The 22,456-nt window shown below is 34.5% G+C and overlaps 2 protein-coding genes across 2 annotated transcripts; one reads left to right on the forward strand and one right to left on the reverse strand.

The window, feature by feature from the left end:
* Nucleotides 1-179: 179 nt before the first annotated feature.
* Cdc42 (Cell division cycle 42) lies at nucleotides 180-12,008 on the reverse strand. Its single transcript, XM_074095689.1, has 5 exons — nucleotides 11,814-12,008; nucleotides 9,611-9,868; nucleotides 7,398-7,507; nucleotides 7,101-7,298; nucleotides 180-5,217 (listed from the first exon to the last, which is right to left on the reverse strand). The coding sequence occupies exons 2-5, from the start codon at nucleotides 9,786-9,788 to the stop codon at nucleotides 5,128-5,130; spliced, it is 576 nt and encodes a 191-aa protein (XP_073951790.1). The 5' UTR covers nucleotides 9,789-9,868; nucleotides 11,814-12,008; the 3' UTR covers nucleotides 180-5,127.
* Nucleotides 12,009-12,922: 914 nt separating this feature from the next.
* Prx6a (Peroxiredoxin 6a) lies at nucleotides 12,923-21,612 on the forward strand. The gene is made up of 6 exons (XM_074095696.1): nucleotides 12,923-12,949; nucleotides 14,017-14,144; nucleotides 15,243-15,418; nucleotides 16,780-16,981; nucleotides 19,303-19,375; nucleotides 21,341-21,612. Exons 1-6 carry the CDS (start codon nucleotides 12,938-12,940, stop codon nucleotides 21,473-21,475), a joined length of 726 nt encoding a protein of 241 aa, XP_073951797.1. The 5' UTR covers nucleotides 12,923-12,937; the 3' UTR covers nucleotides 21,476-21,612.
* Nucleotides 21,613-22,456: the final 844 nt, after the last annotated feature.

Genomic DNA, 22,456 nt, shown 5'->3' on the forward strand with positions numbered 1-22,456 from the left:
ACGGTACTTAAGAATAATTTAGCATTCTAATAGTGAAATAATTAATGTTTAAAATCGGTCCAAGGGTTTTTGAGTTAATTCGTAACAAACATCCAACAATTCAAATCTTTCCTTTGTATAATATTGGTATAAGTGAGATGAGTTGAATACTTATGTAACCACAAAATAAAACACTCCAATATTTTCACTTATATATTTAATTCAATATACACCTAAAACTACCTTGCGGACACAAGAAAATATAATATATCCAATAATAATAAAGTGATATAATGTTTTAAAAAAACCCACGTAGTATTTAAATATGCACACAATAAAACAATACTTCGGTGAAGTTTTTCTTGTATCCTATGTAATTGCGATATTCAGTGAAATGATACATAATAATAACACAAGACCGTGCTGAGTATGCTCCGTTCGATTCCTCGTAATTTAGGGCCCCAATGGTCGTAAATTATTACAAATACTACTTTATATTGCACCATCTCAGTCATGTGTTAACGGTTTGCGTTTAAATCTAAATTTAATGTTTATAAATATGTCATAAAAACGATACTAGCAATTGTTGTTACAGTCGACGTCAAAATACGGACATTCCTATTCCATTTGTTAGTCTTCTACTTCAAAAGCACAAATTCCTTGTAGCGATTCACCGAATAGCATATCACCTCGAGCTAACTTAACTAAGCTTTTTACAGTAGCGTTCATTTAGGTACATGTAGAAGGTAAAAAATACTGCACGAAAAATGAGGTGCTAAATTTTAATTTTACTAATGTACAGTCGAGTTCATTTACATGTACACACTTACGCTATCAAAAATATCTGAACACGACTCTATTGTAGAGGCTTACTCGTAAGGGCGTGTTCAGATATTTTTGATAGCGTAAGTGTGCAGATGTAAATAAATTCGATTGTACATTAGTATAAATAAAATTTAGCATCTCATTTTTCGTGCAGTATTTTTTACCCAAGACGCATTTCGCCGCGATCGATGTTTGCGTGGGACTCTAATTATGACGCGCTCAATTGATGTTTGCACTAAAATACACTAAGTAATACATGATCGAGGTGAAATGCGACTAAAAAAGAATACGATTGAGACGCAATGGGATAGGTACTTTATGCACGATCGAGGTGAAGTGCGACTAAAATTTATAGCGATTAAAAAAATGAACGATTGTGACAACGCTATAATTAAATATACGATCGAGGTGAAATCTACTAAGTCTACCTAAGTCTTACTTATTATTTGTTCGTAGGGTGAAATGCGATTCGGTGAATCGCTACAAGGAATTTATGCTTTTGATTTGAGGTAATGAACTAACTAGTCCTATTTGTCCATTGTTTATTCATAAAGAGATAGTGAATTCAGTTAGTTAATTAAAACATATCATTACAATAAAGTTTATGTGCTAAAAATATCTGTTGGAACAGTTTGATCCCGAATCAAATGGATTTTTAGTGCACCTCCGAACTATAGGTAAATACTTGCCGCTACTTTGTACAAAAGTAGTTTTAAAAATTATTGTCATGTTCCGGTTTCCACAATTGAACCATCTAACTTTAAAAACAACTACTTAAAGACTGTTTGTGTCTAGTTTTCCATTTTAACTTACGAGTCAAAACGAATAAATTCTTGTGTATACAGTCTGTCTGTAAGGAATTGCCGTTACCAAGTCGATAACTACAAAATATTTCGTAAGCTTGGTGCAAAAAAGAACTAAAGCTTAAAACACACGGAGAGCGATGGCGGGGCGGTGCGGCGCGGCGCGAAGGCGGTACCGGTTGCAATATTCGAGCTAACATGAAAGAGGGCACACAATACCGCTCGGGAAATAAGCGTGGCGCGGTATTCTGTGTGCCCTCTTTCACCTTAGCTCGAATAATTATTTAATTACAACCGGCACCGCCCCCGCGCCGCGCCGCATCGCTCCGCCGCCGGCGTTAGTGTGTTACTAGCTTAATTGTTAGAACTACTTAAATTAATTTTGCTCCCACACGCCTTGAGGACAGAGGCGCAAGAGAGTAACAATCAATTTTCAGCAATCAGTAAGCTTGTTCCAGTGAGTTTTCTATACGCGGCTATATCATATCCGGCATAGGCATCGCGGTGTCTTGACTATCGGTAAGTATTTTCGACGTCGACTGCATCACTGCACGACCGACGACAACCCCACTTCATGCTCTATATCAATCAGGGACAGGGAACTAGCTGTCTGGCCAAGGACCATCTGGTAGAGAGTAGGTATAAAACATTCGATCACTTACGTACTACCGCGATGCTAGCAAATGTATGCGTAAGAAAAAAAACACACCGTTCCGAATAGTAATTCAGAACGGTGTTTTTTTGTCTTACTTACGTTGTAAATGTAAGTATTATTATATTACTAAAATTGTTTAAATTACATTATTTTATGAATTTTGAAATATAAATTACTTTCTAGTTTAGAAGATTTCGTAGGGAAATAGATAGTCGTGTCGCATTCGATTACATACAATGATTAATAATGTAAAGATATAAAAACGGTGTCGGCTAAAGTAGACTTCGATTAAACAAAAACGGTTGTTTTTGTATTACTGTTAAAAAATTCTTACAAAATTTTGCAAAAGACTACTTCAGACGCCGCTGCAGATCATCTTGATAACGTGTTTTCCTTGACGACAATGAATGTACATATTAGGCGAGTCCACTTCGCTCTCACTATGCCTCAAATTACAAATAAGAACGTTGTTAGGTTGAACCTAAACATCATTACAATTTATGACAACTATGTGCGTTGTGATGTAGTGCCGTGGCATATACAGAGCATACACAAGGAAACTTAATTCATGGAATGAAGCTACATACATGTTAATCGCATTTAGAAATAATGCTCAATAACGAGTAAAAATAGGACAAACTTAAATGGAATGAATCAATTTAACTCAGTCGAAAATCGCAATGCCATCGTAATTAAAATCAAAATGTATAGTCACAGGATGTGATATATGCAATAGTGATACTCTGTATAAAATCCACAAAACTTCATGTAGTGTATATGTTAGTTGTTTCATTCACTTCCTTAAATTGAACAATAATACGGGTGTGGCCTGTAACACGGGCAAATAATTAAAACATAGATCGTACTCGTCAAACTGAACAACATTAGTTCAGCGACTTTTAAAAAGAATTCGTTTTTTTTCATTAGTTTATTCGAAGAAGCAATGTAAAGCAAAATGTTTGATATTTGTAGCGTGACAGGCGACGTCAGTTGGGTTCTAGGATGGCGTACATTGAATTTACGGTTAAGTTTGTTAGAAAAAAAAAAATTAAGTAAGTGGGACCATGATGATCCAATTACCGGTGACCTAGAACCTGTGTTTATAATATTATCCCCGGTTCTGGGCCACACATGTATGAGGACAAGTTTGTTGCTACACTTTAGGTAATAACATTAAATACCTAGTGACAAACTTAGACAAGATCTAGTATTTTGTATACAGATATTTCACATACTTTATTAATACAGTATAAGATTTTGTATTAGGTGGTAGTGGTAGGTCTCCCGAACATGTTGTTTCGCAGATTCACAGTTGCAATATTCATGAATCCATTTATAATCATAAGTCAAAATACCCTAAATTCTGGTCGTGAAGTTATAAACTATTAAAATTACTACCAAACCCAATAAAGTTCCAGATGCGGCACGAGATAGTGTATATAAGTTAAGTATGGAAGCCAAATAACTTTGAAGCATTTCATTACTTTTAAGAACTTATTGTTCAATAAAAACAAATCGAATTTATTCTCAAACCTTCTATACTTGAAACGTTTTGGTAATTAACTCAATTTTAATGAAAACAAACTTCAGCTGCCAGATTTGGTACATTCAAGGATTTTAAACATTTTATAGTTAATGTGAGAAATGTTTTTCCATGTCAGTCTTTATGACATTGACTTAAGATTGATTTTTACTCGACCTGTGTAAAAACTTTTTTTCATTACAATCTATACTAATCTATCATTGTAATACAAACTAGACTAGTGTATTTCAATACAGATATGTAAATGTTTAGATAGTGTAATGGGGATATTTCAATATTTAAGACACCAAATTGACGTTGTTTGTTTACATTTACTCAATGAGGGCTACCGTTTTCGCGCTATAACCGTACCATAAAAATATCGAGCATGCCACAGTGTTGCGTAGTCCCGTTTTGTTCGGATAAAAAGGAGGACAAAGGTTTACGAAAGACAAAACTGTCTCAAAACACAGACGTTCATTGCCCCGTAACGCATATTTGCTATAATTAATTTCAGGTATTGCAAAATATTATTCTAATTATGAATAAACCCGCGTAGCTCACCCAAAAACAATGAGATTTGACATTTCGGAGACCTCACGCTACACTAGCGCCTCTAGCGGCGAATTCATACGCGATAGCCCTCATTACCTAAACGTTTCAAGTATAGGTAGGTACATCATTTTATAGGACAATAAATAATACAGCCTAATTCATATTATGACGAATAGTGGATCAGCAATATCCAAAGAAATTAGGATTATTTTATAATAAAGCTCTTTAAAAAATAAATTATGACCCGCTAAAATATAACTAAACAGATATGGATTTGTCTCTGAAAACAAGCGTGCGTGAAACTATTAAATCGTAATTAAATAATAAGAAATGCATAGTCGATACTGTGCATAGCAAAATTGTGCATGAAGTTTCCTGACATTTCAGCAAACACTGCAAAGGCAATTTTATTTTTCAGATTTGTTTACAAAGTCCCTTGCTCATCTTGCACAAACAATAGTGAAAATTAGTAATACCTACGTCAGACTTTGTAATATTTATAAATAATATTAATTTCTATAAAAGACATATTGGGTATAAAATAGTCTTCATTACAAATAATATTAAATGGAAAACTGTAAAGGCCTGAATAACATATGTCCTAGCATAAAACCCATTTATCGTATTGTAATATTCATTATTTTTAGTTATGGCATAATATTTAATAATTTTAAGTTTATAAAAATAAGTTGAATATTACAGTGTTAGTTTTATACGTGTGGGCGGGCCGCAAGTGCGCAGGCGGCGGGCGGCGGGCGGGCGCGGCGGCATGCGTGCGCGACTCGTTATTACAGTAGCACGCATTTCTTTCTCTTCACAATCTCTGGCGGCTCCAGAGCTGCCAGTATGGCCTCGTCGAACACATTCTTCAGCCCTTTCTGGAACATTAATAGTAGATTATTGTCGTGGCCTGGAGGTAGGCAATTGCTGGCTGAGTATGACTATTAAACGTTTAACTAATACAAAGCCAGCAATTGCTATTCCAGCCGAGACTAATATAAAGCTTTTTTCTCAAAAATGGTGAATAATTCTGAAATAGAATAAACTTTTTCTCAAGATATATATAAAATTTAATTTTATTCCAATATTTTTCTTATGCTTTCCGCCTTTTTTAAAAAAAAACTGCAGGTGTATTTTCCACCGAAAACACCACAAGCTATTTCAGACCCAATAGAAAAAGTTCGGAGTTCAACAAAATATCTGATACCGGCCATTAGACTTGGCTGTACACGACTTGTGCCAACATTTCCATGGCCTTTTTAACTTGAAAAAAAAAATGTGACTGATTGCAGGCGCGCTAATTCATTATTGTCGAACTAGCGCGCCTGCAATCTTTTTAACTTTTTAATTTTTCGCTGACCATAAACAATGCATTTCACTTTCTGATATGTAAAGTCAATATTTTTGAGTAATTAGAATATGTAATAGCACATAATTAGGGATAAATAAAAAAAGACTATCGCAATTTGATGACAAGACTTTAGGGCTTGCTTTATGCGTATTTTAGTTTTCGACACTGGAAACCGAAAATAGGAAATTAATTGTGAACCAAGATTGCTAAGGCCGTTAAAATTCTGAAGACCACTGTCTGCAGAGTTATAAAACGATACAAGAAGACCTTTTCTTTCGATAGGAAGACTCAAACGAATCAAATATAGGGAACCAAGGACAAAAACCTGGAGATGAAAATTATAAGGTCAGTCAAGCCAAATCCTAAACTATCTCACACAGTCACAGTACTACAGGATTCACCTTCGAGCAGGCTACAAGAGCTATAGAGATATAAAATAACCAACTCGGACAGATAAATAGAACCAAACAGGCAAAAACCAAGTATTGTCAAACTTTAACTTTGCTTGTTGTTGGACGACGAGACGTACGTAAAACTCGATTTAAATCAACTACCAGGTACTAAATTTTAGAAGGCCAACACAAGAGAAAATGTTGATGAGAAATATAAGTAAGTCAAATATGAAAAGTTCGCAAAAAAAAAATTGATATGGCAAGGAATCTGCAGCTGCGGTCTCAAGACAGAAGTTTTCATTACAGCGTCAAAAATGAAGACATGATGATGATGATATTACATCAAAGCTGAGTACCTTCATAAAGGAGTTTTATTAAAAGCCACAACAGGCATGGGAAATTTTGGCCTGATTTAGCCAGGTCAGTGTCAATCAATCGAAAATTATTGGGCAATTATGAAAGAAAAATTAAACAAGACCGGCAGAATTGTTCAAAACATTGGTTCATTACGATCCACGTCAAACCAACAAGCCAAGTAAGTTGGTAAAAATGTTGGTCAGCTGATTAAATATGAAATCGATCACGACAAAACCCCGAAATTTGTTTCACAACAAAGAAAAATGAATATTGTCAGTTGTAATTAAAAATAAATGTATATATTTATTTGTCTTTTTTACCAAAAATACTTTGTTTTATTGACAACTTAAAAATTATGAGTCGGGTTGTTCCGTACCAATTCTATATGAACTAACTATGATGTATATAATTTGTTGTATTTTCACTAATTATTTATAATTTAATTTATGAGGAAAAGGCAAAGATAATTTATCCATATTAAGCCAAATGCACTATTTCACAAAAACTAATTATGCTGCTGCCCTAATTATGCTTTACTATTTTAAAAGGCATTTTGATTTCACTTTTGATTTCCTGTGTGTGTGTGTGTGTGTGTGTGTGTGTGTGTGTGTGTGTGGAAAAAGAATAAAATAGATTTATTGAAATGACAGTTAGTACAGACCTGTGTTAGAGCTGAGCATTCAACATATTTAACAGCTTTCAGTTCTTTTGCCAGTTTTTCCCCTTGTTCAAGTGAAACAGGCTTTTGCTTTATTTTAGCCAGCTTTTCCATAGTTACAGGGTCATCTCGAAGGTCAATCTGTGTTCCTACCAGTAAGAATGGTGTTTTCTGCTGATGATGAGTTATTTCAGGAACCCACTGTAAAATATTTAAGTGCCATTAGATGATCACGTAAATATTGGAATAAAAAAAATCTTTAAAGCAATATTAAAAAAAAGTATTTCAGTAGGTATATACCTTTTCCTTAACATTTTCAAATGAACTGGGGCTCACAACACTGAAGCAAACAAGGAAAACATCCGTCTGTGGATAACTCAGTGGCCGTAACCTGTCATAATCTTCCTGTCCTGCAAATAAAATATTTTGCTAAAAATTTCATTTTAAATAGAAGTTTTTTTTGCTGACTGTACTTTTTCTTGTCTGTACTTGCATTGTCATCCAAACTAAATTTGCGTACTTAATTTCAAATTGATGCCATTAACCATTGAAGAGTTCTGTCTTGCAGGCAGACATTCCTGGCCGGACTACCAAAATTTCACTACCAGATTCATTTATTGTCACCGGATTTACACATACATAAGTATGTCAAATTTTAAGTCATTCTGACCACCGGAAGTGGGTCAAAATTCGGTTGCAAGATTTGACATGCATACATACATACAAACATTGCAAGTTAAATAAAAGCTTGTAATAAAAATATTCAGTACTATTAATCTCTGCCTATAGTTTTCAAGTCCCAGGAAATTCTTAGACTTCACCAAGTCTTCTCAGAATAACATTAGAAATTTAGAATTGAGTTCATACTTAGCAACTACTTTTCAGCAGCATCTTCTTTTCTTGTTTCAAAGTTTTGTGAAATATACTCAGCAGCACAAAATTTGGCCCACTCTACATATAAACTTGCCTATTACTGCATACATTTGAGGACCAGATTATTATCATATCATTATCACATATTTTTTGTGAAATCAATAAATGTTGTTTAGTCCAAAGTAGTTTTTGTAATAAGCTTTTTTTCAGTTGATTCAGTCTTATTTATTTGCTTTTTTATTTACAAAATCATTTATTTTGGCAAAAATGTAAGGGAAAGTGTACCTCTGGACGGTTTTATCACCAATGATATCTTAAAAAGATATACTTATATATTTTTAATCTAGTATTTTAATGAGGCTTTAGTACACCAAATGTGACTATGTACTCATGGGGAGCCTCAGTTATACAACACATTACAGATATTACGCTCTCCCTTGCACTGGAGCCACGTCTCTGGATGCAAAGGCTTGTCTAGTGAACCTGTAAATCAGCATCGCTTCTTCTGAAAGCGGTCAACTTAGAATTACATTTACACCTCCATTAAACAAGCCCATACCATCCAAATACCTGTCTCTGATGTCCTTATTTTGATCACATTCCAAAAGAAAATGAATAGTCTTCAGTCTTATTACAACCTATACATACACAGAGGTGATTGTACAACTCTCATCAAATTCGAAAAACAGTTTTGTGGAATGTGACCAGACCGCACAAAAGCCCACACAAGATCCGTGGGGAGGCTGGAATTATCAAACCAGGGTACTTTGAAGATTTTACTCTCTATGGTGCCGTACCAAATGCCCTTAGTCATGGCTTAAAAACCAGAATGCAACTAAATACATCATTTACCTAAGCCTTTTTGATGTAGGGCAGCACTAATTTGCCACAAGACTTAACAGGTTCTTGTTTTCTGGTTTTCATTCTCACTAGCTTTTCTTTAGTTTCACCTAATGTGTCTCACTAATCAAATCATAGGAGTCAAATTTCACCCACTTCCAGCGATCAAGTTGATGTGAAATTTGACATACTTCATACTCTTGAAAGTCTGATGACAAGACAATACAAATAATCTGGTGAAATCCTGATGGTCCAGCCAGTATTATCCCCACAAGAGGGAACTCTTCAATGGTTGGTTATTGGCATTGACTTGAAACTTGGTATGTACAGGTTGATTCATGAGAGCTGGCACAAATGGATCGAATGAGTGAATGAAAGTATCTGTGTTACCCATTTGAATAAACATAACACAAATATGAAAATGTCATGCACCTGTCATTTTCCAACAAAAATGTCAAAGTGACATTACTTTTGTTCAATCCATTCGTGCCCCCTCTTGTGAATCGAACATCTGTATGTCTTTCAGATGACAATACAAATACTTCATATACAAAATAACAATGGTTATCTACAGTTAAAACACTATCCACTACATTCAAACCATTCATGATACAATATCATTGCACAGCCTGGCAAGGGAAATTACTAGAGAATATTTACTGTGAATGTATTCTGTGTGGGTGTCGCAAAGTCGATTGGTTCAATTATATGCATTATAAAAGATATTATGAACAGTAGCTGTGACTATATTGCAATTACTGAAAGAAATAAACACCAGTCTAAAAACAATTATAACTAACCTGCAGTATCAAAGAGACCCAGGGTGTATGGCTCTCCACCAATCATGACAGTTACAGCATAATTATCAAAGACGGTAGGTACATATTCTGAAGGAAATTTGTTGGTAGTGTAGCTGATGAGAAGGCATGTTTTACCAACCGCACCGTCACCCACCACAACACACTTGATGGTCTGCATTTTGGTTTACTGTATAACTTACTAATGTATGTATTTACAGAACAATTTGTTGATCATAGCAACCTCTGCAGGTATTTTATCTGAAACAAATAAAAATAAAAATCTTATAATCAACTACATTTTGGATTCCATTCAAAGTTGTTTGCATTTAATAGATGATCACATTCACTGATACTAAGTTGTGATTCATATAATAGCAAAACACCTGTGAATAATAACACCAAAACCAATAAACAAACATGATTGATACAAAATAAGATTTTTGTTGTTACTAACACTGACAAAACAAACAAAAATCTTACTGCTACTTCAGTTTTAGTTCACATGGATATTAAATAGGTTAAGTGCAAAAAGTACAGTCACCTGCATTAATATCTGCCACAGCAGAGCTTGCAAAAATATCTGATGTGTCCTACCGGCCATAGAAATAGTCATATCAGATATTTATGCACCCTTTATTGTGTCCGATATTGGTGCTGGTGACTGTATAGGTATAAGAAGTAAGGACCCTTAACCATTGTATTATGTTTTAACATAGCACTAGAGGAGGCATTTAGCGGGTGCGTCAGTTGGTAGTGTTTACAAAGAAAAAAAATATTATCGAGTTGTCAGAAGAAAGTATTTATACTTAGTATTTTTACTCCTTACTTATTAATAGGCACTGTACGTTAGGTACCTAGGTAGCCAAATGTACTAAAACCAATATGTTTTGAAAAAAAAAAACAAGTAATATTGAATATTATATAAATATTTTATACATTACCTCGGCATATTTTGGGAATATATAATTATTATTTTTTCAAAAATTTTGAGGGTCAATTTTTTATACATTATGTTGGCAAATTATTGATTTAAGTTTGATATTACATTACTTCGACATAACAGGTTAAAATACTAGGTCATTCATAAATACTTAGTATGGATAATAGCATAATAAAATGTATTTTATGTAAACATTACCAACTGAAGTGCCCATATAATGCCTCCTATAGTGCTATGTTTGATTAAGTTATGTATGTAAAAAAAGAGCCAGGCACTAAGCAAATGAACAATTTTAAAATATATTAACTGAACTTTATAATAATTTCGACTATCATTTGGTACACATGACTAAGGGGCTGTTTCACCATCCATTGATTAGTGTTAACTGGCGGTTAGGTGTGATGCTGTCTCTATTTGTTTTGTTTGAATATATGGAGACAGCATCACATTTAACCATTGGTTAATGCTAATCAATGGATGGTGAAACAGCCCCTGAATATAATATTCACATAATGAGATATTCTACAAGCAACACCAAAAACAATGCAAATCATATCATAAAACAATCGCTCCAGCCAATAATGCAAACAGAAAGAGCTTTACTAAGATAGTTAATGTTTTGTAAATAATCAACACTAAACAAATTTGTCAATTCCAAAATACTGTTTTATTACTAATCATAATCAACTCTTAGTTGGATGGTAGTGAAGTGAATCAAGTTGAGGTATGGTTTATGCATGCGCTAGTACATACTTTTCTAGTTTTAATAGTAATAGGTATGTAGTATAGATATTTTTATTAATGTTCAGAATAAAAGAGGACAATGACACTTAACCATGTCATGTAAATAAACTGATGTGGCTATTAATATAGCTACAGGTTCTTAGAACTACCCTATCAGGAGTAATAGAGAGAGCGACAATATGTTGATATGATACCACAAAGATATGTTTCAATAATTTTAACTCCCAGCCAGCCATGCCGTGCCTCTGTATGCCTATCATTGGCAGTCAAACAATCGAAATGAATTATCGATAGAATAGACACTAGAATTTAAATCTTCTATTATCTGCTAAAGGTTTCCTGTTATACTGATAGATTTTCTAGCAGGGCGATCAATCACAAAGCGTACAAAACCTTTTTTACATAACCACGACAAAATACAATTTGACGTCCATTTTGTGTGAAGTCGAGTCAGGGGCAGCAAGACGCATCGCGACAGGAAATAGCCAGATATGCAATCATAACACTGTTTCGACTTACCTGAGAAAGTAGAAACTGTATATACGCAAAATATCAACTCCCAACTTGCGATAATAATAGATGATTAGAGCAAAAAGCGCGTAACGAACTAAATCGTTGACGGTGACGCCATTGACTGATTGTGATTCAGTCAGTCAGTTCAGTTAACTTCAGTTTGGTAGTTTTGGTTCGGTCGGTTCGTGTTCGGTTGGACTTGTGTGTTGGTCGGTCGGGTCGGGTGTAAGTAGCTACCAAACCAATGTAATGAGGGCTATCGTTTTTTGTTTTTCTAGATGGCGCCACTGTTGCGTGAGGTTTTAAATGTGGCTTTCAAAGTCTGTTATTACGGGCGTGAAAACAAAGTTTAGATTAAAAACATATTGAATACTCCTTAAAACCGTACCATAAAAATATCGAGCATGCCACAGTGTTGCATAGTCCCCGTATTGTTCGGAAAAAGGGAGGACAAAGGTTTTCGAAAGACAAAACTGTCACAAAGCACAGATATTCATTGCCCCGGAACGCATATTTGCCATAATTAATTTAAGATATTGCAAAATATTCACAAAATAACTCTAATTATAAATAAACCCGCGTAGCTCACCCAAAAACTATGAGATTTGACATTTCGGGAGACCTCACGCTACACTAGCGCCTCTAGCGGTGAATTCATACGCGATAGCCCTCATTTGGTTTTGTGTACGTGTTTGCGTGTGCGTGGCTGTGCGACACTGTGCGTTAGTATCTCTTAGTAGTCTGTGGAGTGAAGATTATGATGTGTGCATTATTATTAAGTATCGTATTATAATTTTTGTAAAAAATACGTGCTAGTTTTTTCATATACTTAAATAAACTTAAGTAATTTTAATTACAATTTTCTGTCTGCTTTACTTAAGCGCGTGTTGCTCTCAGAGGAAATAAATACATAGAGAGAGATATTAGGTATATTATAAATACAAAATTAAATAGTATAGGTCTATGGTGTTGCTGTTGACATCTCTGTCGCTCACGTCAGAAACGATATAGTGAATCTCTTACGCACATACGAATGCTAGCGCTAGTAGCACTTCATGTGGCGGATTCATCGAAAAATCGCGCTATTATGAGCGTTTTCACATATCCGACCCAAAATCGGGGCAAGTAAAATGTATGATAAGGTAAGGTATGATAATATATGTACGCTTAATATTATTTATTATACGAGAGTGAGAGGGAACGGTACGATCGTTACTCGTAGGATCGTTACAAACCAAATTTTGTAGTAGTGCTGCTGATCGAGCACGGCTTTAGAGCGTTTCCACATTTTCCGGCCCGATTTCGGATGTCGAAGCCGACTCCGAATGTTGGCAGCACCATCGGACGCCCGTGGGCTGTTAGACGATAATGTTTGTATGTGTGCTTTGCGTGTATCTAAATTGTCTGTGTGCGCAGAGCCCGATATTGGCCCGATGCGTGGCAGCCATTTTGAGCCGGCCGTATCGGAGCAATTTTGTCGGAATATGTGAAAACAGCACATGGTTTCGGTTATCCCGTGTCGTCCATCGTCGTCCGATACCGTATCGGATCGGATAATGTGAATACACTCTAAAACTGTGCTCGATCAGCACGGCTACTACAAAAATTGGTTGAGGTTCGTAACGATCGTACCGTCCCTCGCACTGTCGTATATTAAATAGTATAAGCGTCAGCGAGACGGCACGATACAAACTTCGATTTTCGAATTTCGTAGTAGCGTAGCCCGCCCTACAGGCCTTTTACTACGAACGAAGCTTATAGCCAACGTAACTTTAATACCATTCCAATCCAACCATCCATCCAACCGACCATAAAATCTATGCATTAGAATTATAAGTCTGCCACACATGAAAAAATTTACATACTTGCTGTGCAGTTTGTGTGATAGACGCTTTAAAAACAGACGAACTTTAAGAACTGGCCTGGCAGAATAGGGCACAGAATGAATATGAAATGCCAAACAGGTTACAGGTTAAAAAAAGAAAAAGAAAACTGAAGAAAAGTTTGACAAATTCAAAAATTTTGAAATCCATTTTAAAACAAGAGAAAAAAGGGATCAGTGCAAAGATAATTAAATAAATTTCTGTACCGGCGGAATAAGATAGTTCTGTGTGAAAAGTCTGTGTGTTTCGAGTTCCATCTTTACAAACATCAGTGACTGCAAACAGCACTAACAGCAGTCTCAACACCTGTTTTTTTGAATTTACAGTTAAAACTTTTTCGAGCCGGGTACGAATACTTAGCTTTAAAAATGTTATTGTTGGGTGATGTGTTTCCTAATTTCACATCAAACACTACTGAAGGAGAAATAAATTTCCACGAGTGGTTGGGCGAATCGTAAGTTATATAAAAAAGTAATTATTTTTATCGTTCAGGTTAGGTTTTTGTTAATATATTTAATTCCATATTCATAATCAAGTTGTATAATTTGGTGTTTCATTACCGTCAGGATAGAGCTATATAGGTACTTAATCAGAAACTTAGTATACCATATCAAGGTATACTGTATTTGTTTGGTAAATACTGCTTAGGCCATCTCAAACCATTGTGCTGTTAAGAGCGTTTATACCTGCTGACCTAGCAGCGTTGCATTTTGTTAGTTTTTCTCGATTGTTCCATAAAAAATAATGAAAATTAAAAATGTGGTATGTTAGAACTGTTTTTAATAAAAAGGTTAATGTGTCAAGTCCAATAATTATTCGTTATAGTCTTTTATTTTCTTATTAACGGTTTTTAAAGAAAATAAAAGTCTATTACGAATAATTATTGGAGTAGACACATTTACTTAAATATATTAAGAAGAGTTCTATCATTGATTTTCATTCAATTTTTATGGAATAATCGAGAACAACTAACAAAAATGCAACAATGCCAGCTCAGCAGGTATAAACCCTCTTAAGGTACAAGCTGTCATATTATTTTGTGATTTGATATTTATGTTATAGGCATCGGAGTTTCCATTGCACAGTAAAACGTTAGCTAGCCATGGAGTCGACATTAGCAATAAAATCTAACTCCTATTCATTATATACTCACTCATTTTTTTAATTCTAAAATCGTGAGCAATATCTGATTCAAATTATATTATTTATTAATTATTATTTTTAGTTTTTGATTGAACTTTGGTTGTCACGAACTATTTGATGCTGACTCAAGACCAAATTATAAGATTGTGATATACTCACGAGCAAAACTACCACATCACTATTAAATTTTTCATGCAACTGTATGGGAAGTGATGCAATATTTTTGCGCATAGTTATACATCTACTCGTCAACATTCTTGTCCTTGATTATAAAATTAAATTCACTACTTAAAGAAATTATTGAGAATGAGTATGAATACAGTTTTAATTTTATTGCTAATGTCGACTGTGGCTCACTAACGTCTTACCATGCGATGAAAACTCCAATGCCTATTTATGTATATTTCAGTTGGGGTATACTTTTCTCACATCCATCAGACTTCACTCCAGTGTGCACAACTGAACTTGCCAGAATTATTCAACTTTATCCAGAGTTTACTAAACGTAATGTCAAGGTGATTGGCCTATCCTGTGATACCATAGATTCTCACCATAACTGGTGCAAGGACATTAAGTGTTATGCAGGTAATTATGATTAATTTGTATGTGTATAAATTGAATCACTAAAATAGATTACATATTCAAATTATTTCTTAGTTTACTTACTGTTTGTATTCACTTTAAATGTGTGGATATATTATAGAATTCAAAATTTAATCAATTTAATAATTTTACATGGCCAGTTACTGGAGGGTGGCCCTGTATACAAGATTTCAACTTTTGTGTTTTTACAAGATGATTTTTACAAAGTTGCCATGCTATTCATACACAATTAGTCTTATTTTTATATACTTGTTAGTCGGTTAAACATTTCAAGCTTGGTCACAATCAACACTTGATGGTTACAGCTTTTTCATAGTCCTTGGGCTTGTCCAGTGCAGAATTCTGTGCCAACTTATGTTTTAACTCTAGCTACTGAAGCTAGCGAGCATTTGACCTAAGCCATCATAGAATGCAAATTTTTCAGTCATAGCCGTGATGGGATAGGCCAAATAACTTTACCTACACTTTGTGGGTAAAAGTAATGACTGAGTAATTTATTTATTTTATTTTATTTATTTGCCAATAAAAAATTACAGCATTACAGTAAAACTAATGCACTGTAAAATTCAAATTATATAAAAAAAACAAAAAAAAAATTTTGGAAAAAGTTATTGAGGAAGAGAGGGAGGGTAGTAGAAATAAGCAACCTGAGATATGTATGCATAGGAAAAATTCGTGTCTAGATTCCTGTCCAGCAGTGGTGTAGGGGTTATAGCACGCAGCACGGATTGCTGAGGACCGACCTGGGTTTGATTCACAGTGCTGGTCTCTTTTTCTGGTTTTTCTGTGCATCCATGTCTCAGTTTGTATTTTCGTTATTGAGGGATTTTTTTTTATCATTGCTTCCCTAAAGCGATGGAAGACTACACCCTCCGGCCAAAAGTCAGGGTGCAGGAACATCGGCTGATGCTTAGCCAGCACTTGGAGTATAAAAGAGTGAATATACCACATTATCCTAGGATTCTGAAACTTGTTACTAATTTTTAAGAAGCTGAATCTTGTAATCATGTATTACATTTCATTTTCAATAGGAATGTATTAGTCTAGGCTTGTTTTAATTAACCTTTATTGTCACTACTTAAACATATTTCATGTTTATACTTAAAATAAAAAGTACCTAAAGTAAAATACTAAACCTTAAATAGTGTGATCCTAGGATTTGTAAATAAATACAGATTAGTATAGGTGCCAGATTTATTGTTTTCATCCTTAATCACTGGATTAGGTGATATTAACAACTCTATATTACTTCTTCTTGCAAAATGTAAGTAAATTGACAGTCTATTCTAATCACTGGTCAGTCTAAAATTCCATAAATAAAAGATCTTTTTTCTAAACTCCAGGATGTAATGATGATGAGAAATTTCCTTATCCTATCATTGAAGACAAGGAGCGGAAGCTTGCTGACCAACTGGGAATGGTGGACAAAGATGAACTAGATGCAGCAGGCATGCCCCTGACTGCCCGGGCTGTTTTTATAGTAGATGCCAACAAGAAGTTCAGGCTTTCCATTTTGTATCCAGCTACAACTGGCCGTAATTTTGAGTAAGTACCTTTTCAATTTAGGCTTCATAGAAATAACCAAACATATAAACCAACTAATTTTTCGCTTTTCATGCTCGTAAAGTTCTTGTTTATGCTGGATCTACGCGACATAAAATGACTTTTTATATTCTAGTGCATAAAGCAAAATCTTCATCTAAGGTGTCAACAGCCACAAACAAAAAAAACTACATATACATATATACTGAGCGGCAAAATATTTGGCCCTGCCTTCATACAAAATTTCCTATAAAGTACTGCATACATTTGAGAGCCAGATTTTTTTCGATCAGTATATTTTTAATCATTTTTAATTTATATAAAAATAAAAATCTATGGAAATCAAACAAAATAAATCAATAAAACTATAATTATATAGTAATGCAAGAAAAATAAAAGGTACACACCCCCACTTTACGTCTATGGAAAATACCTTAAAAAAATATAATATATTTTACCTGTCGGCGTGACTGATATGTATTATACTCATGCCAAATTACAGCTTTCTAGTTTAACTAACTAACTACTAAAACGGTCTCTGAGCTTAGCAGCGGACGGACAGACAGACAGACGTCAGACATTGCGAAACTATAAGGATTCCTGGTTGACTATGGAACCCTAAAAACGTTGCACAATTTTGAAGAATATATCAATGTCTACAAAAAACTGCGATATTATATGTTCAACTATTGTACTTAGTTAGTTATGTCACTATAATTACTTTTTACTCTGCCGCCAATACGAGCCCCAATGCAAAAGAGTTCGTCCAAGTTATACATTTTGAAGCCAATCTAAATAAAATATCAATTTGTTGTTTTACGGAAGTACATTAGCTATAAACCATTTATATTGTATAATGCTTCATCAAAACGACGTTATTTGGTCACTAAAAAAATAATCACTATTTCATAATTATAGATATTCTGTAGGTATATATTACTTTACGAATGCTCACGCAAAACAGTTCGTCTAGTTCTTATTTGATGCAAAATAGTTCGTCTACGGCTAGCGTTAACTATTTGTTAAGTTTTTTATTTAGCAATATGATATAAATATGGTTAAAATTAAAAATCTATATTAATTGACAGTAAAGATGTAACAGGGTATAAAAAGACATGTTCCAAATAAGTATTCGTTAGTTTCATTAATTATTTTGATCAATACGAGTTGTGGAAAACCCATTGCTGAAGAAATGCGAAAACTTAAAATTTGTAGTAGTAATAGTGGAAAAATTATTTACCAAATCACCAAAGACTTACACCTGAATCGTTGAATGACGGAAATAACGGCACAGCTTCCTTATTCAAGAGACCGGGCCGCCTTCGTATTAAGAGTGCAGCTAAATAACACCCCCCTCTTTTTGCGTCGGGGATTAATAAAATAATCCCTTGAAGAAAATTTTCAAGAAAAACCGTCGTGCCCTGGCAGCAAAACTTACAGTGAAATTGCGTGATATGATTAAGAAAAATGTATCGGTCGATAACTGCAAAAGAGTTCTGAATAGAATGGGTTATGATTTGTGTACAGCTAAAGAAACACCATTGCTCACAGTCACAGCACTACAGGAAAAAATATATTTAAATTCGCTCTCGATCCCTTAAACTGGACTGCTGATCAGTGGCGGCAAATAATATGATGTGGCGAATCCAAATTTGATATAATTATCGGTCATGAACGGAAAAAAAACATACGAACTAAAGACGAAGTATTTCATACAGCTTGAATTAAGACAAAGGTGAAGTTTCCTGGCTCGGTAATGATTTGGGATTGCATGTCAGCACAAGGTGTGGGTCGCCTGCAATTTGTAGGAGGGACTGTTAATGAGATGAAATACCAAAACATTTTGGAAACGGGTTTACTGCCATCCATTTCGAATTTGAAACATCAAAATGCCTTCACTTCAACAAGATTGTGCTTTCTGTCTCACAGCAAAGGCGACGATGGCCTGGCTTAGCTCTAAAAAAACCCTACGAAGGCAGTTTTGGTAGTAAAGAAGATTCAACTAAGTGGTAGACGAACTATTTTGCGGGATTGACTACGGTAGCCGAACTTTTATGCGTGGACATCGGTAGAAGAATTATTTTTATAATAATAAAACAAGTTTTTTTATTATTTAATACTGTATTGGAAATAAAGATTATGAAGTAATAATGTACGTAGTGTTTTTTACTACACTCTTAAACTAGTATTACTAATCTATATTTAAATTTTAAACAAACGTTTCTTTCAGTTTTACTAGTAAGTAGACGAACTCTTTTGCATTGGGGCTCGTATTTGCACCTACAAAATTATTTGTTTAATAAACTTAACATTTTGATTTTCAGTGAAATTCTACGTGTTCTGGACTCCATGCAGTTGACTGATAAGGCCAAAGTCGCTACACCAGTAGACTGGAAGGTAAACAACCATGTCATAATACCTGATGAAAGAATGATGTACCTATTGGCTCTGTGCACGATATCAGCGCCACCTAGCGTCCGCTACTTTTTTGGCTCTGATGCTCTGACGTTTTGAAATTTCATCGCGACATTGTGACAAAAATCAAACCTATAACATATTCATTTATAATACAAAATTACTGTGATACCATGATTTGGGTGGACAAAAGGTTGTGAATTCATTTTTGGTCATTAAAATTAAATGAGGTAAGTAAAATTTATTCAAAAATTGTGTTTTATTTTCGTTATGTCAGGGTTTGTTTACTTCATGTTTAGTTGTACTTAACTTACTTTTACTGTAAAACGAAAAGATAAAGCTATCTTATTGGTTTCTTTAAATAATAGTAAAATTATATAATTGTTCTTATATCGCTAGTAATAAAGTAAATATCGTGTTTAGATCAAAATGAGTATCATTTTGAAGACCGGTTTTGTGAGTATCACTCAATATAAAATTTCAACCACAAACCGTTTCATAAGAAAAATTGTTGCTGGACATGTCCGAGATGTAGAGGAATTAAGAACAAAACAGGGACAGTGTTCAATAATTCAAGCTCGCATCATAACACAAGCATCTATTACTAAAATTTGGTAGTTAAAGTCTATACAAATTGCTTTGTTAATGACAGATTCATATGAGTATGACAGATGACAGAGCTTACATTATTTCTTCTTTTGGCCACTATGAGCGCTGCTATAGATTTAATTACCCCCACTTAGTACTTCGCACCCTCCCAATACAGCTACGTATATAGGCCCGCAGCAGTTCCGACCTGCTCCTCCAGACCCGCACCCGTCCTGTGTGTGTTTTGCGCTTAATTTCACTATACGGTTTGCTACCGTATAGTCACCAGCACCAATATCTAACACAACGAGGATTGCATAAATATCTGATATGACTCTATTTCTAGAATATAGGACGTATCAGATATTTCTGCACGCTCCGCTGTGGCAGATATTAATGTAGGTGACTGTACAAGACTATGTCAAAGGCCAATAGTATTTTGCCTTCAGCATACGTTCACATCAGCCCTCGTATTGGGAGGATGCGAAGTACTAGGTAGGGTAGTGAAATCTATCGCAGCGCTCATAGTGGCCAAAAGAAGAAATAATCTAGGCTCTGTCATCTGTCATACTCATATGAATCTGTCATCAACAAAATAATTTGTATAGACTTACTTAGACTTATTTTTAGTTATAGATGTTTGTGTTATGATGCGAGCTTGAATTTCTGAACACTGTCCCTGTTTTGTTCTTAATTCCTCTACATCTCGGACATGACCAGCAACAATTTTCCTTATGAAACGGTTTGTGGTTGAAATTTTATGTTGAGTCACAAAACCGGTCTTCAAAATGATACTCATTTTGATCTGAAAACGATATTTAATTTATTACTAGCGATATAAGAACAATTATATAATTATACTTTTATTCAAAGAAACCAAAAAGATAAGCCATCCAGTCAAAAAAAAAAAAAAAAAAAAGAGCTTCATATTTTCGTTTTACAGTAAAAGTACAACTAAACATGAAGTAAACAAACACTGACATAACGAAAATAAAGCACACTTTTTGAATAAATTTTACTTACCTTATTTAATTTTAATGACCAACAAAAATGAATTCACAACCTAAAGTCCACCCAAATCACGGTATCACAGTAATTTTGTATTATAAATAAAAAATAATTTGTTATAGGTTTGATTTTTATCACAACGTCGAGATGAAATTTCAAAACGGCAGAGCATCAGAGCCAAAAAAGTTGCGAACGCTAGGTGGCGCTGATGTCGTGCACAGAGCCAATACATATTAGTAGCAATAAATGTTTTTGTCTAACATATGTATACGAGTTATAACTGTTATAAATCCACACTCTGATTTCTCGTCACATGCAGTGCTTAATTAAACTGTGTTATTAATATTTCAGATGGGAGATGACTGTATGGTGCTTCCGACTGTTCCCGAGGACCAGGTGAGTAAGGTATTCCCTAGTGGAGTGACTGTGGTCAAACTACCTTCCGGCAAAAACTATCTGCGCAAGACTCCTTGTCCGAAGATCTAATTTCAATGTTACTATATTTTAACAGAATTATCGAAAAATATTTCAACTGATTGATGTTAATTCCTCATGTATGTTTATAATTATTGTTAATGTTTCCTTCGGAAAATTACTGAATAAAGTTTAATTATTTTTCCATATGTTTTTCTTCTTATTTTGTAGAAAATGTAATGACCCGTGGGCTCTGAAGTAAATATATGCATTTTCGGAACTTCGCCCAGTGCCGCTATCATAGTTATTCATACATTTTGAACTCACACGTGCGTCGGTGGCACCAGTGGAAGTCAGGTGGCAGTGTAACCGTTAAAAAAATCATTCACCGTTGGAAAGTTACACTATCTCCGATTGATATAGGCTATAACATATTCAAAAAAAATTGGGTATCCATACTAAAACTTCAGTAATGTAACCCAAGGTGTAAAAAAAATTGTCAAAAAACTCTTTAACAAAAAAAAAAATCGCCGAAAAAACTGAAAAGCAAAAAATAATAAACCTTTTTTCTTTTCTCTCCTATTTAACCTTAATCTAGGTAATCTTAATCTAGTTTGCTGTCAGTGCCTCAGAACGAGCCAGGAGAAGTGATAGAAGCCCTTCAGGTAGACGACTATAGGTTCACTCTTGATGGCTAGTTCTTTTGAATATTCGAATTGCAATCCCGGTGTCAGAGTAATTTGTCTCATTCGTTTTTCGTTAAATTCTTATTACATCTCATTCTATATTATCGTCACCTTCGATATTATACCAGTTACAATTCATCAGAGTTCGTCACTCTTGTTCGCTATCTGTCCCTATCTTCCTTAGTCCAATTCTGTAACTTGTCTCATTCTTAATAAGTCTAAATTCGCTTTTCGCCACGGTCTTCCTAGGCCTAAGTTTTTGTTTGTCTCTCTTGTTTTTAGTATCAGCCGCACTTTATCACTTTATATTTAATCACATTCGTTCGTTGTTCGTTTTTGGCGTTCTTGGCAACTCGTCTCGTTCTTT

This window comes from Choristoneura fumiferana, chromosome Z (assembly GCF_025370935.1).
Source record: "Choristoneura fumiferana chromosome Z, NRCan_CFum_1, whole genome shotgun sequence".
NCBI lineage: Eukaryota > Metazoa > Arthropoda > Insecta > Lepidoptera > Tortricidae > Choristoneura > Choristoneura fumiferana.